The following is a 17,195-nucleotide window of genomic DNA, read 5'->3' on the forward strand; positions in this document are numbered from 1 at the left end:
TCAAGGGGCCCAGCCCATGCACTCACTAATGGTTAGGCAATCCAATGTAACGGCTGGCCACACCCCCTTGGAGACTGATCACACCCCTAAACATGGGCCCCTACCACTGCATTCCCCGGTGGGCCCTTCATGCCCCAGTTCAACACTGCTCCTCTGTAATATGTATCCAAGCAAGCATCCAATTATAGGCTTTATATTCAGTTTGTACATGTCTGGCCAAACATTTTAATTAATAAGCCATGGTCTCATCAATCCTATGTCTCCCCGGCTGCTGGTGCTGTCATCCTTTATAAACAGACATCTCTGGTAGAGTGGTGTGAATACGATCGGTGGTGATCCGAATGCTGTGGGTATGAGTTCCGGCACAGATGGTGTTTGAATGGTAATTCATCTTAATGCATTTCTCTGCCTCCTTGTGGTGTCAGCAGCTTCCTCATAAGTAACTTCTGATGAAGCTGCTGACACCACAAGGAGGCTTGGAAATGCGTTAAGATGAATTACCATTTAAACACCATCTGTGCCGGAGCTCGTACCCACAGCATTCGGATCACCACTGATCGTATCCACACCACTTTCCCAGAGATGTCTGCATCTAAAGGATGACCGCACCAGCAGCCGGGGAGACATAGGATTGGTGAGACCAAGGTTTATTAATTAAATTGTCTGGCCAGACATGTACAAACTGCATTTAAAGCCTATAATTGGACGCTTGCTTGGGTACATATCACAGAGGAGTCTGTGAGCTAATTTAATTCTACTGCAACAGTTTCTACATAAGCAGCTGATCCAAGTACACTTGAAACAAAGTTTCCATCTGATGAACTCTAATGTGTTAACCTGGAGTGGTGTATTACGAGCTATTGGGCTACATAGAGAAAATATCTCTGTTACATTTTATATGAAGTGGTGTATTATGAGCTATTAGGCTACATAAAGGAAATACCTCTGCTGCAGTTTTATATGGAACTTTTATTGCTTTGTGCTATAGATCCACTGCAGTTTTAATTATGCTATATGTATTAATTATAGAAGATATCGATCCTAAAAAAATGACCAGTGATTGTGTTTTTTGTATTTTTTGGATATTGAATTTTAATAAATTGTTTATTAATTCCTGAGTGCTCTAATATTTTTATTTTGGGTTTTACTACATTTCATAGGGTTGGGCAAACCCTATATTTCTAGCAGCACAGGAATTAAGTTGATAAGCGCGTGGTCACACACCCTCTTTTTTTCTGTGTTTTTTCCTAGTGAAAGACCTAAACAAAAAATTCAAGTTGGCTGCTTACAAAGCCCAGCCCCCTAATGCCTTCTTGTGACCTACATCTTCATCTTACCTCCTGTAGTTTAATACATAGCTTCAAAGTTTTGAAAGTGAACACATTAAATATTGTCCAACCCCTCCTTCACATTGCATTTTAAACCAGTTACTTGGCTATAAATGTTTCTATGGGTCATTCCATTACATTGGCCTCTCCTATGAGGCGCACAACTGGATTCTATTTCAGTAGGTTAAATACATTCTTAGAAATTACCCTTTTTAAAACTGGTGCTTTTATTTGTAAAAGTTAGATCATATGTACTGGCTGACCCTGAGATCTCAATCTGTGAGACTGGCAATCAGTGAAGCCTCTGCAGCACAGGCACATTTGAGGCTGTGGATGTCAGTTATCTTACTGTATGTACAGTAGTAGTGACTTTACCCAATAGATTACCAAATACATGGCAATTACATAGGATTAGCATTCAATCCGAAGCCTATTCAGACTGGTGGCTTTTTTTAGTAGTTACCATTCCATATTGTATATTAGTTTTCTTAACCTTGAAAACTTTGAAACTGCTGAGAAAATAGACAGCTGCAAGCTCCGGAGGACATTGAAACTGTACATAGAACTATGACTGATTTGCTGATATGCTTACAGCTAAATATGTACATACTGTATTTGCAATATCCACTGTACACAGTGACGCTGATTGTGACTCATTCAGATCTGTGTAAGGATGAAACCATCCAGTCTTTGTATACATGCATAGGCAGATGCAAATTTAGGCATCTTTGCTTACTGTATGTCTGTCCTCTTCTAAGTTGTATGTAACTTAGCTGGATCTGTCTGTAAAATTGGATGTTTTTGGGATGGAACTGGGTAGTGACTGTGATCACATGTAACCTCCCTGACTTATGAGGTGGTGTAATACTCCTGCATTTAAAGCTTCATACAAATCTCAGTCAAACGTATGGGGAAGGGAAGTCTGTTTCTGATCAATCTTTTGTTTCTAGAATTGGGCTGGTGCAAGAGACCATACTAATGACCGTTGCGGCGGATGGCAAAATGTAAATGGGCAGGAAAGCTTTTACTTGCACTGAACCACCCCATTAGTTGAGTTGGAACTTGCATTTGCATAAGATAGTTAATTTGGTTTCCATGGCTTCCAGCAAATATGGCCACTTTAAGTGGGAATCAGAGTCAGTCCAAGTACCTGAATAGTTATGTCAACAGAGATGCGAGTAGACATTTTGGTGCCCTGTGCCAGAAAGCACTGGTGCCCCCATGTTCTGAATAGGGACAGTGCCCTAAAAAGGGCACATGGTCTTGCAGGAATGGAACTTTGTCACGTCACACATATGTGCCCCTTTTTCATGCTACATTACACAGTAGTGCTGCTTATTCATGTTACGCACCAGTAGTACCCCTTATACACAGTATGCTACACCCTAGTGCCTCTTATACACAGTATGCCACACAGTAGTAGCCTTTATACACAGTATGCCACACAATATTATTGCCAAGAAAAAAACACAAATCTTTATTTTAATATTCCCCCCTCCTGGAGATAAAATAGCAGCCAGTCAGCTTCGTTTGAAAAATGGCAATAACTGATTAGTACTTTATCTCTGTCCACTTTATCTCTCTCCAAGGCTTAGTACATACACCTTAAGGTCCCTTTCCATCATATTACTGCAGATGGTATTCCAGTTTTACACCAAAGTATTCCAGTACTTGTTCAAATAATAATGCCCTGCCCACACATATTATACTACAGAGCTAAAATGTAAATAGGCAAGCAATACGGGATCAGTACTAAATCCCGCTGGACGGGATCCCGGCGGTCGAAAAACCGATGCAGGAATCCTGACCACACAATGCCGACAGGGGTGGCGAGCGGAACGCAGCCACTTGGGGGCACGGTGCCTCGCTACGCTCGGCACACTAATTAATTCTCCCTCTATTGGTGTCGTGGACACCCACGGAGGGAGAATATATCGGGATTGTGCCAGTCGGGATTCCGGCATCGGTATTTCGACCGCCGGGATTCCGTCCGGCGGGATCTTGACCGCATCCCAGCAATATGTACCCCACCACTATGCTTTTTGTAGAATATAAACTGGTTTTTGTCCCATAAAATGCCATTTAATAATCTGTCCGGTAGTTTATAGGTCTTCCTTCATCCTTATTGCTTACTGTTTTGATAAGTAATGAATGTTGCAAAAAACAAATTCAAAATATTGTTGGTAATGTGTAGTACTGTAGCTATTATTGCCATAGTTTGCCTATAGGTACACTGTTTTATATGCAAATCACAGTTTGAGCATGGGTACATTTAAATCCATTTATTGCATATAGTAGTAAATTAGATGCACAAGGGAAATGCTGAAGAGCGACAATAACAATAGAGGGATACGAGCTTTAATAAGGAATCTCTCTGGCGTTGTACATCACTGGAAATGATACTGTTAAACTATTAGAATGGGAGCTGCACTGTTTTGAAGTCTGGACACTTTTTTGTTTTTTGTCAGTAACAGAGACCACTCCATTGTTTGTCTAGTTCAGTAGCAGAATAAAGTGAATAGAAGTAAAGATGGTATGTATCGAATGAACAAGTATGGGAGTGGATTTGTAGCCCTTGTCCTTGCTTAATACAACAGCTAGCATTGTGTCACAATCACCTCTTGCCATCAATCATTTTCTTCTTGTACAGAGACTGATGCATTGCTTTTTATGTTTTTAGTACTAGCTCCTTTTAATAAATATTGGACATAGATTAGTTTATCAATAGTCAACTTCACAGTGTGAAGTAGGTAAAGTGGATGCCTTATTTTCCATACGACTTTTTCATCACAACTAAATGAAACACCATGAAGTGCGCCTCTGCTATAGCCAGGCATATTTTTCACCTGAAAATGTGTTGCCTACAAATGCATCTTAGTTGCAATGTGATGAGACTAGGGTGCAACAGGAGACTGCATTGATTAATTTGTTATGCAACACATAACACATTTGAGTCTGAATCTGATGCATTGGCTCTTTTCCATGCAAATTCCACTGTGCTTCTTGTACAGATCTAGTCACACACCGATATACAAGTGTAGCACATTAAATTAATCTGTGCATCTCTGTCACATCACTTTGCAATGAAGATGCATTTTCAGACAAAAAAAAGACAACTGGCTAGGGGTGTATCAAGATAGAAGGGGCCAGTGGTGCAAGTAGAAAAAGAATCTTCATGGTACTGTGTGCGCGCTCCAAAAAATGGGCGTGGCCACATGGGGTGTAGCCAATGAAAATGGGTGCATGATACACATATGACCCCAATAGTGCAGTGCCAGATACACATATGCCCCCAGTAGTGTAGTGCCAGATACACACATGCCCCCACGGTGCCAGATATGCCTGCACAGTGCGAGATACACATATGACTCCAATAGTGCAGTGCCAGATACACATATGCCCCCAATAGTGCCAGATACACACATGCCCCCAGTAGTGGAGTTCCAGATACACATGTGCCCCCAGTAGTGCCGTGCCAGATACGCACATGACCCCACAGTGCCAGATATGCCCCCACAGTGCCAGATACACGCATGCCAGATATGCCCCCATGGTGCCAGATACACACATGCCCTCACGCTGCCAGATACACACATGCCACCACGCTGCCAGATACACACATGCCCCCACACTGCCAGATACACACATGCCCCCACGCTGCCAGATATGCACCCACGATGCCAGATACACACATGCCAGGTATGCCCCCACAGGGCCAGATAGACATATGCCCCCACAGTGCCAGATATGCCCCCACTGTGCCATATATGCCCTCAGCAGTGCAACTCGCCATTATTGCTGCTGCTGCCTGGGGCCGACTGTGCAGTGTGACTGTCGGGGAGAGGAGATCGCTGCACGCGCCTCTCCTGCCCCTCTCCTGCCCTCAGTCCGGTCTCCTCCTGCGGTCTCAGTCCGGTCTCCTCCTGCTGTATCTCAAATTAGGCGCTGAGCTCATGGTCTGGCAGTGGCAGCTCTTATTGGCTGCCAGTCCGCGAGCTCTGATTGCTCATGGACCGGCGTTTGATTGTAATACATGCCGCCACCACTGGACTCGGAAGAGGTGAAACTGACTGGGCAGGAGAGGAGGCCAGTCTGCTGCACTCTCCTCTCCCTGACAGTGCCTGCAGGGTGGTGGGGGTGGCAGGGTACACAGTACTGCCCCTTACCGCCATACTTGCTGCACTGGGAGGAGCCCAAGTGTAGTCTCTGTCTGGGCCCCCTCCCCTCCTCGGTAGACAACAGTGCTGCTCTGAGCTCTAGTGGACTCTGACAATGGGCCATTTTCCCGGTGTTTTCCCTACTATGCATGTGCAACATGGTGGGAAAATGGTGTCCGCTCCATTTTCCTGGTGACTTTGCAGCAATGCAGATGCCAACACTGAACCCTGGAAAGGCAAGTATAGAAAAACAGGGTATGTGGTGTATGGACCCCCCTGGGCCACACACACACTGTACCCATTATATATATGCCTTTGCACCTGGCACTAGCAAAGTCTCACAGGACTCCATCGTCTATTGGGCCTAATTTAGACCTGATCACAAAAGCAAAATCTTTCTCTAATCGGCAAAACCATGTGCACTGCAGATGTGGCAGATATAACATGCAGAGACATTAGATTAGGGTGGGATATTTTGTTTCTGTGCAAGGTAAATACTGAGTGCTTTATTTTTACACTGCAATTTAGATTTCAGTTTGAACACACCCCACTCAAATCTAACTCTCTCTGCACATGTTATATCTGCCCACCCTGCAGTGTGCATGGTTTGGCCCATTAGATAAAAAGTTGGCTGTAGTGATCCGGTCTGAATTAGGCCCATTGTCTTTCAAAGTCCTGTACAGTAGCAATTTATTGAAACTGTCCCTTTAACACTACTCCTTTAAGATAGAAAAATTATATACACAATTTTTTTTTAATTATAACCCTATTCAGTCTTTAAAATGTACTTGGTAACCTTAATGCTACATATATCTATAAATAGCAGAACAACGACTTTTATGAGTGACTTGTTTCTGTGATGTCCATTGTTACATCATATACAGATGGAGCCACGCTCATTGAGTGTGGTTGCATTGCAGATAGGGGGGCGCGCAACATGCCTAGGCGGGCCTGTCGCAGAGCGTACAGAGAAGCCCCCATTCACTTTGAATGGGGCACGTGTGCGTCTATCACGCCGTCTGGCTCCATCTGTACCACATAGTCTGTAGAATTGCAGAAATATATTGGCGTTGTATTTGGTTGCTCTGTGTCTGAGGGGTGGTATTCAGGTGACCGGCGGTCGGGAGACCGACGGTCACATGACCTCCACCAACATCCTGCCCCCTCACTATCTGGACGGCCGGCATACCGACCAACAGGGACTATTTCCACTTGTGGGTGTCCACGACACCCATAGAGTGGGAATAGAAGACCGAGCCCCTTGCGGGCTTGCTGCACTCGCCATGCTGACCAGCGGTCTCCTGACCTCATGCACCACAGTAATCTAACTACTGATCTTGGGGTGTGTTAAGAAAAGAGTAGAAGAAAGAGGCAGCCATGTTCTGCCACTGGAACTTACATTGCCAGGTAGGGTTTGTCACTTCTATAGCTAGCATGGTTCCTGACAAGCTATCATGGAGAAACAATGAAACCCAGGTCCAGCTCAGAGGAGCTCGATTAAACTCAGGTCCAGCCTTGGAACACTGGGAGACTCCATGGTTGTTCCTGTTGTCTACTTGTCCAGTCAATAGGTGAAGGGGCAGGAGGGGGTGCACTGTCTATTCTGGCAGTCTTGGGCCCCACAATTTTGATGGCAACCATGCCTCCAAAACATGGATCTAACTAATAATTATGGGTTGTGTTTACATAGGCTGTCAGCCACCATGGGGCATTTTAAGAGAAGAGGGGACCCATGTGCAGCTTCTATCTAGGCCCCCACCTCTGTAGCCAGCAGTGTGTGTGAGTGCTAGTACTGTAGACTCGAGCAATGCGCTAGAGTCTACTGCACATGCACATGCACTGGGAAAATGGCACAGTGGTAATTTTCCTGATCATTTTCCTCTTGCACCGCCATGCCATTTCTCAGGTGATTTTGCAGCGCTGCTGTTGCTGCTAAGAACTGAATAAATGGGTGCAGTGTCTGGTGTGGGCAAGAGAGGCAAACATAGGTGTGCGCAGGGGGGGTGCCTGGTGCGCACAGGCACCCCCTAATGTCTGGCACCCTGATCTCACATGCCTGATGTAGCGATCGCCGAACAAGCTGATTACTGTCTCCTCTGCGCTGCACCCTGTCAGGACTGTATTACTGACCAGACGCCTGGGTTAATCAAGGGTGCCACTGCCACCGGCTTTCAAACTCCCATCTCCACCTCCATGTACAAAAACAGTATGATGTGATGTGATTACGCCCACCCGCCACATGCCCACCTCTCTCCTTCTATGCTATGCCAATGCCAGCCACTGATGAGGATCAGCATGCAGCCAGTGTTCCTCTTAGGAAGACAAATTAAATACTGGCAGGCGGTCGGCAGCAACATTGACACGTCACTCGTTTTTCCAGCAGCAGCAGTACTAGTCTGCGACTATCAGTGTCAGTGAGTGACTGACTTGTAAGTAAGCTGCTGCAGCTTGCAGAGGAAAGAGAGGGGGAGCCAGACCAGGCTGAGGAGGAGCAGTGTAATTGCAGTGAGTGCCATCAGGGGTGTTTGTTTGGTGCACACCACAACATCTGACAATGTATCTGCTTTATTAGGATTGGTACAAGGGTGGACATTTTATATTGCATTGACAGTCAATAGATGGTGCTAGACACGCCCAAAAGGCAGTGCTAGACACATCCCTCCAACGGTGCACCCCCTAATAAAATGTGCTGCGCACGCCTATGGGGGCCAAGTGCATATCACACACTGCACCCTTGATGGCATGCGCTTACAGGGGTGGGGGATGGTTGCACAGGGAGTGCTGCCATCCAGTTATTGGGCTGATTTATTATAGTAAAGGTGAGATCCTTGGGGTCTGAATTGTGAGATTACATATAGTTTCTAAACTGCATTAAAATTATAAATGCTCTTATAGTCTTAAATTTAATAGACCATTCTTTTGCCAGTATAAGACAGACCACAGCTACATGACATTTGTATAGTATATTACAAATGTGGTTAAACAAGTCTCTCTCTTTATGGAATTTTTTTTATTTTCCAAAGTAAAAGTTGTCTCCTCCTCCCCCCCCCCCCCCCCCCCCATATGCTTACAGACAATGCTTCTGTTACACTGGAAGCTATCCTCATTTTTAGCTAAGCAATTGCCATTTTTTTTCTTACTGTACCTTCTTATTCTGTGATCTTAATTTGTTAGAGACCAATATACTTTTCAGCGGATCCCGGTGGTGAGTGTAGCGGGATTATGAGGGGGCGGGATGTAGGGGGAGGTTATGTGACCGTCTGTCTCCTGACCACCGGTCACATAACTACATCCCCTTTTCAAAGTGTTAGCCATACTTACCAACTATCTGGCTGCTCCCTCCGAGTCAGTTCACCAGGGAATGGGGCTCGAGAAAAGGGGGCAGTCAGAGGGCGTGGAGACACGAATGCGTCATCGTGACCCTTCCCCCTGTGAATCGTATCATCACCCTGCCCACTTTTCCTTTCACTGTGGGCAGCTGCGGGGGTAAGCAGAGGGTGCCACCAAGTTGCGGGAGGCTTGCCTCCTTTTTCAGGTGTCTGGAAGTGCCACCCCGATTTTTGGGAGCCTCATGGCTATTCCAGGAATGTAGGCAAGTATGGTGTTAGCTCTTCTATATTCCATATGTGTTTTGTCAGGTAGAACCAGTCACAGAACAGGGTCTTTTAACAATACAGGTTGAGTCTCCCTTATCCAAAATGCTTGGGACCAGAGGTATTTTGGATATGGGATTTTTCCGTATTTTGGAATAATTGCTTACCATAATGAGATATCATGGTGATGGGACCTAAATCTAAGCACAGAATGCATTTATGTTTCATATACACCTTATACACACAGCCTGAAGGTCATTTTAGCCAATATGTTTTATAACTTTGTGCATTAAACAAAGTGTGTCTACATTCACACAATTCATTTATGTTTCATATACACCTTATACACACAGCCTGAAGGTCATTTAATACAATATTTTTAATAACTTTGTGTATTAAACAAAGTTTGTGTACATTGAGCCATCAGAAAACAAAGGTTTCACTATCTCACTCTCACTCAAAAAAGTCAGTATTTCGGAATATTCCGTATTTCGGAATATTTGGATATGGGATACTCAACCTGTATTCCTCAATGATTTTGTATAATATCTTCAATTTTATTAACTTATAAAGGGGCATTTGTATTCTTTCCTATCATCCGCAAATATACTGCTGTCTTATCTTTAAGAAGATCCTCCCTTTCATTTTGTGAGGCTGGGTACCCATTAGACAATGTATCGTCCGATACATTGTTCCAACATGGATCAGGAACAATATATATTGGCCATATTGTCTAGTGTGTATGCACGCTCCCACAGGGTGTTCCCTTGGTTATCCTGTTGGGCTTGCAGCATGCCCAATGAGATGATCCTGGCAATGACGCATACATTCTAAATGTGGCAGTGAATGATATATCGTGTGGTCACATGATATATCATTCAGTGTGTCCGGCTGACCGATATATCCTTATATTGGTCATGCCAGCCTAAGGCTTTGGGTTTTTTTTGCTGCAACTAGATCTTATTAATATTCTCTTTTAAGAAATCTATTGGTAAATAAATCAGATTGTTTAAGAAATTCGTCTGTTTTAGGGCAATTCTTTTGAACCCTTAAAATTTGTTAATATGGGACATTCTTAATCCATGGTGGAAAGTAGCACCTGTCAGATGGAATATAACAATTTGCATTTTTAAAATGGGTACTGATAGAATTTTCTTTTTAAAAATCACTATTTCCCACAACCAATCCAAAAAAATAATTTTCTCATTTACAGTATTTAATTTATATGTAAATTTTAGATTAGAATTCTTTTGCCCTGTACAAGTTATGAATTCTTCTATATCTGGACCATCACCTTTGCAAATAATTGCAAGATCTTAAATATACTGTATCTCTTAAAGAATATGCTCCCCCTCCACTGAAGTTCTCCTTATCCCTTTAGTACTCAGGTCTGGTTATCAGACATCCTCAGATTTATCAGCAGAAACTATGTAGGAAGAAAATATTATAAAAACTGGATTTAATGTGTTTGTCAGATGCACTAACACTTTTACAATAAAAACAAGCATCTGAAAGAATTTCACAAGTCCTCCTCGAGTGTATCAAGTTTTCTACTGTCACATAATGAAAATGCGCCTTCATACAGCTATAAAGTGATGCTAAATCTCGGGAAACCTCTGTAGAAGCAGGTGAAAAATCATCTTTCTGTTAATAGGAAATCCAAGTACACCATCATTTTCCATAGACACATTTTGACTGAATGCATTTTTATATTTTTATTTTACTAAAACATGAAAACTAAAGTAAAATAAAACCTGTATAGGATGTGCTGGGTATGAATGTACTGAATATAAATAGAAGCTGAAAATAAAATTCACAGTAATCTTGTAGTAAAAGATTGATACTAAATTCTGTTCGGTGCTAATAAATTATCCCCACAGTTAAATTCTGAGGCACAAAGTCGCTATAAGGGAAACACACAATGTTCTAAAAGTCACTTTATGATTGAGTCACACTCTCCTTTACATATAAAATTGTTAGTTACAGGGTGATATATTACATGTTCTTCTACTACCTCCCGGTGGATACACTGTTGTCAAATAGATACTGATGATATAACACTGTGCTGCACACATCACCACATAAAAGGCAGCACAAACAGTGTCTCATGTGGTAGAGAGAACTTTCCCTGTGCTGTACAAACTTACCAAGTGAGATCAAGAAGTAACGAATACTGGTATTGCTAATATTGGCAAATTCGCAGTAAATAGATATGGTCCTTGTCAATAGATAGTCTCAAGCACACACAGAGTAAAAAAGTTTTAAATATTGTGTGTATGTATATAATATAATGACACCGGGATCCCGGCAGTCAGAATGCCGGCAGCAGAGCAAGCGCTACAAAGCCCCTTGCGAGCTCGCTGCGTTCGCCCCAGGTTCTATTCCCACAGATTCTATTCAAACTGCAAAATAATTTACTACTGAAATATTGTGTGTGGGTCTGTGAAATACTACTGTATGTGGATTGTGCACTACTGGATATTAACATATTATTGCAAACTGCCTATTTCTTCTTTTAATTTCCAGGTTGGGATTCCCTATGATGATTGTTTCCACCACAATTGGAATGAGTTATCTACTGGTAACACATGTTGTGTTAAGGTGGAATGCGTAAAACAGCAGCAAAGAAGATTAATTTCTCCAATTTTAAGGCTGTGTCAATAAAATCCAATGATTATTATTGAGTGAGGAAATACTGATTTCAACTGAATTCAGAAAACCCAAGAGGAATCAAGAAATCAGATGAAATTGTGCTTGCATCAGTCAGTAGATAATTCTCTGAAACAATAGATGTGATATCTTACCCATTTTTAATTTTGATGAGTGATATGAATGTGGCATTTAGTAATTGAATGAATAATTGACTGTTAACTCATCAAATAATTATTGCTTGAATTTTTACCAATAAAGCACAAAATATAGTCCTCTAAAAAGCAAACCAACTAGGGGTCAGGTTAGCTGCCTGTATTGGACAGAGGATGTAATAAAAACTTTTGAGACCCCTCTCCCACTTCAACAACAGCTTCTTCTGTTCTATTTAAAGGTTACACATCTATTGACTGTCATGCGCAATGTCCTGAGTATTTCATTAAATACAGGTAGCAGGTTCCTTTCAATTTGATAAGGTATATTTACACTGTGGTCCTTTCTATGTATTACAAAGCAGTTTAAACTTTACCAAAAAAACCCAAAATATTGTTAAAATTTAAAAAAAAATGCAAAAAAAATCTGTACCTTGGAAAAAATAAAAAATAAACCTTACTTTCACCTAAAAGAACACCGGCTTGTCATTGTTTATTTATGTCAAATTACAATATTACAGGCAAGTAGAGCATTTTGAATGTTATGGATCATTAAAAATGTAGAATATAATATCTGTATAAAATAGCTACTGTATGTATTTCCTGACAGCATTGTTTATGTAGGAACTTTTAATGGTGATTTTTATACTCTATTAATGGCACGGGTCGCTTATTTGCACTTAGATACGGATGGATGCAATAGGAATAGAAGATCACCAATCATTTACCATAACTTTAATTGCAACTACATGTAGATGCAGCTCAAAAAGAAAGTGTTTTTTTTTCTCATTTGCAAATTGAAACTGAAGTTTAGTCTAATAAATGTTGAGCAATTTGCATGAATCAATTTTTCATTATAATATGCAAGCATTTCCTGTATTGGAAAGGTGTGTACAGGCTTTAAGAAGTAGCAAAGCTGTGTAGATACCAGCAGATGCCTTACAACTATAAACAGCCCAGTTACTTAACCAGTGGAGTGGTTTTATCAAAGATAAAGCAGGTACAGCCATACTCACTACAACTCTAACAATTAACCTCTTGCGCTATAAAATAAGATATGGCTGATATTCAAATAACCAAACTATTCAGTAAATTTCATACGTTTTAATACATATAAAAAATCTAGACCGGTCTATAATATATGACAATATATGATCATAAATAAGTTAAATAATACGAAATGCAAATTCTCAAGGAGGTGGATCCAAGCTTTTCTGTGCACAGTCATATACGAACAAACAAAAATCCGTATCTCAGTCCGTATATTTATATTAATTATAACGTGGAACAGCTTTCATTAGAACCCGTATAAATATTGTTGCTCCTTAATGGAATTTAGATGACAAAGTTCCTTATAATATTGCCCATCAGCAAGGACAAAAACGTTACATGGAAAACTTGCTCCCAGCTGGAGCCTTACATGTAGCTTCCGTCAGCGATGTTTGACACAAGGGGGAGTCCCAATGATGAACACAGCGGCCGCGGAATGAGGAATCCTGTGCCTGCACTGGTGCCCGCTTGCAGCGATGATGTCCAGTCACGGGGCTCGGCGAGACCGCACCACTTTATTGGACCCTCATATTGTCATCTGAACCCGTCTCCATTACTGACATTTGTACTGTCATCAGCCGGACACTGATTGGGAGGAGAGAGACTGCGACCTGGGTGCTTGCAAGCAGCACTAAAGTGGTGTGGTCTCGCCGAGCCCCATGACTGGACATCATCGCTGCAAGTGGGCGCCAGTGCAGGCGCAGGATATCAGCCATATCTTATTTTATAGCGCAAGAGGTTAATTGTTAGAGTTATGGGATTAGCATATGGGTTTCCAGTGCTAATTATTCTGACTTGTTTACCCCAAGTCAGTAATTCTTTTGCAGCTTGAAAAAGATTTTTTAATTATATATTTGTGACTAGTTATCCACTAGTGCCTGGTTGCAGTTTTTGTATTTGACAGCCTTACTCACTGTTGTACACACTGGAAGATGAAATATCGGTTATTTCATCAGGAAATCACAGGTCTCACTGGAGCGAATTGGAAGACTGTCTTCCACTGTGGCACTTCTCACACACGGACAGATTTAAGAACAGTTGATATGAGGGGGAAGCGATATCAGAGCATGTAATGTGCGCTATATTGCTTTCCCCATGTATGACAGCCACGGTGTGTGCCCAGTGACAGGAGTGCTATTTGCCCACACAGTCTCAAGATAGCCCCACACATGCTCAGTAGTAGCCTTGGTGGCTACCTTGGTGAAGGGAATGAAACTTTCTCTGGCTGGGTCCACAGGATTATCCACAGGATAACATTGGGATATTGTCGAGCGACAGCGAAAATGGCACCAACACGGTCACGAGCTTTCTTGCCTCCCAGGATGCATTGGGGCCTCCACTATATAGTCCCGCCCACTGACTCAGTCAGATCAGTTTTTTGCTTGGTGCGGCAGGAAGCCGCATGGTCACAGGGCTGCTGTGAAAGCAGCCTCAAGTTTTCATTACTTTATTTTTATAGACTTACTATGATGTTTTTTTAGAGCAACTTCTCTTAACAGCATCTTAAACGCATATTAGAAAGAGTCGCTCCAACAACTCCCCACCGGGTCGCAACAATGCTTACTTTCGGGTATCCGTGCTGTCTCGACGGGCGTCTTTGTCGGATGTTCTAGCAGGTCCAGCAGACGTAACCAGGCTGTGGCCGGAGCATGGGGAGACGGTGAGTCTATGGACTTCCTCTTACTAGAGGGGTCAGGACACAGCTACACTGATTTGGTGGAGACTACAAACAGTGTGTTGATGCGCCGAACATCTCGAGTGTGACAGCGCTACGCTCTGGGGATCATAGGTGCCAGGACTGGGTAGAGGCCGCGATCCTGGGAGTTTAAGTCAACGGGGGGATTCAGACGCTCTCCTGGCCATCCCTCCTCCGAGTTCATGGCCAGTTCCCGCGTGTCTCTCGTTTCATGAACTGAATGACCTCACTTCCGGCTCAGACGCTACCACGAGGGTACTTGGTCGCAGCTTAGACGCTGTGGTTGTGTACACTGGATATAAACCCGCCCAGACCGAGTTGCAGGCATTAGCGTCTGCATACACGCAGAGCCGTCTTAACAGCAGTGTAGGCCCCTGGGCATAGCAGTGCACTGGGCCCCCTACTCATCCTCCAGCGGTAGTGGTGAGGGGTGCTATCAGCGGCAGCTTTGATGTCCCGCGGGCGTTAGGGGGTGTTTTATCTTCCACTCAGCATGTAGGACCTGGAGCAGTAATTTCTGCTAATTACTCCTTTACTGCACAGATGGGGCTAAACTGTAGAAGGGGGCATTGGGGTGAATGAATGGGGCCCCGGTACATGACTTCCAGGGTGGTAGGGGTGTTTAATACGTAGCGGAGGGGTGGATAGTAGAGTGGGCTTAATATTGATCATTTTCCGGTGGGAGGGCAGCTTGCTTGACTACAGATATCTCATGTTCCTGGAAAGAGATTTCTTAGCTTTTAATGGGATAAAAAAAACTAGAGAGTCCCACCTTTCAGGAGATTCTGGGGACTTGGGGATCAGAGTTCAGGAGCCAGAGCAATCCACCAACGAAAATATAACTGCATATTAGGCGTGTGGAGCTGAAGCAGGGACCAGCTGCTTGCAGGCTGATATCTATGGTTCTGGGCATAGTAGAGACAAGCTGCCAGTGTCCACCAAAAGGGGAGAGTCACAGATTTTGGATTCTACCCTCAGAGAAACTCTAAGTCAGATAGAACCCGAAATATCTGGCTGGAAAGAGCAATTAACAGGCTTGGATGGGGACCACTGCTTTCAAGTCGGAAATCTCCAGTTCCCCAGGGCCGATTTTAAAAATTCTGGTACCCCTGGAAAGATGGGACCCTCGGCTATCAGCATAGGGCCCTTACACTCCTGGGGCCCTTGGGCAAGAGCCCATACGAAAAGACGGCCCTGCATACACGTGGAAGTCGTACAGCGTCCGTGTCCGTTGGTGAGCGTCCGTGTCCGTTATCAGTTATCAAGAGCAGCAGTGTACACCAGTAGCGTCTGAATCCACTCAGCGTCTTACGAGCGTATTTGCTTGGATATGGAAGTGCGGTGAGTCTCCCTGTATCCCGCTCTCTGGAGGCAGGGTATACAGTACTAGAAATTCTCTCTACTTCTTAGTATGCATTGTTAATTTTTAGTACCTATTGCATATGAGACCTGTATATTACTGTGTTATCTGCATGTTATGTTGAAAATAGAACCAGTTAAAACAGAAGTACAATTTTCCTACTTATGTATAAGTTGTTATGGAGGTTGTATTCTCATATGACAATGTCTAATGCTTTAACATGTGACTGACTGCTAGTATGTGTGCTGACTTTTCTATGTAATGTCAGTCCTGTTCTGACCCTCAAATCAGGTGCACTGTGGTCAGATTGATCTCACCTCTATATACTGACATATAGGGTGTTCTTCAGTCACAAATTGTGTAGTCGATAACAGGTTAATACCATGTCTGTGAGCAGCAAAAGTGAGGAGAATTTATCAAGCACTCCTATAGCCCTAACATGCTTATCTTGTAAGTCAGGGGTAATTGATATGAATCAATTGGTCACTTATGAGGGTTTGTGTGCAAACTGTTTCGCTTTTCAGCAAAGTAAAAAACAGGAGTTGGTTCAATCACCAACAGAGCCACCATGGAATATGTTCGCAAAGACTCTGTCTTCAATAGCGGACAGGTTAGCTCCGGTAGCACCACCTCAAGGGTTAGGTTGCACACTGAACCCATACATGCAGCTCCCTTCCTATGGTTTGGTTCCAGTAGCCTCTACAAGCAACCAAGGGGCAGGTAAGACTAAGACAGATACGTCTGTGTGGCAGACTACACAAGATGATACATCGGATGATGGTGAGGAAACAATAGATTCAACTCCGTATGATGATCAGTCGCAGAGTTTTAGTTCAGAAGATGTAGCTGAACTTATTAATGCCGTGAAGGCTGTGCTTTCTTTGGAAGAGCCAGCCAAGACTGTGTTAAAAGCAAAATCACCTGTATTTAAACGAACAAAATCCGTGAAAGCTGAAGTTCCAGCGTCAGATGAGTTGACAGAAATGATGGATGAGTCTTGGGCAGTGCCCAGTAAAAAGTATAAGATTCCTAAGAGATGGGATTCTTATTATCCATTGCCTGCTGGGGATTGTTCGAAGAGAGAAGTTCCTCCAAAAGTATATGCACATGTTCTGTGACTTGTGCATAAATCTGCTTTACCACTGTCATCTACCTCTTTGAATGATGTCACAGACAGGAGGGTAGAGAGCCTTTTGAAAAATATTTTTTC

At 43.1% G+C, this 17,195-nt stretch overlaps 1 protein-coding gene across 2 annotated transcripts in view; it reads left to right on the forward strand.

The window, feature by feature from the left end:
• OCA2 (OCA2 melanosomal transmembrane protein) overlaps positions 1-12,355 on the forward strand; it is a 414,138-nt gene extending 401,783 nt beyond the window's left edge. For both annotated transcript variants that reach the window (XM_063953301.1, XM_063953302.1), the window contains one exon: positions 11,605-12,355. In XM_063953301.1, the coding sequence (XP_063809371.1) occupies positions 11,605-11,692 (88 nt within the window). In that variant the 3' untranslated portion in view covers positions 11,693-12,355. The remainder of the gene's footprint in view (positions 1-11,604) is intronic.
• The last annotated feature ends 4,840 nt before the right edge of the window (positions 12,356-17,195 follow it).

This window comes from Pseudophryne corroboree, chromosome 2 (genome assembly GCF_028390025.1).
Source record: "Pseudophryne corroboree isolate aPseCor3 chromosome 2, aPseCor3.hap2, whole genome shotgun sequence".
Classification (NCBI taxonomy): Eukaryota; Metazoa; Chordata; class Amphibia; order Anura; family Myobatrachidae; genus Pseudophryne; species Pseudophryne corroboree.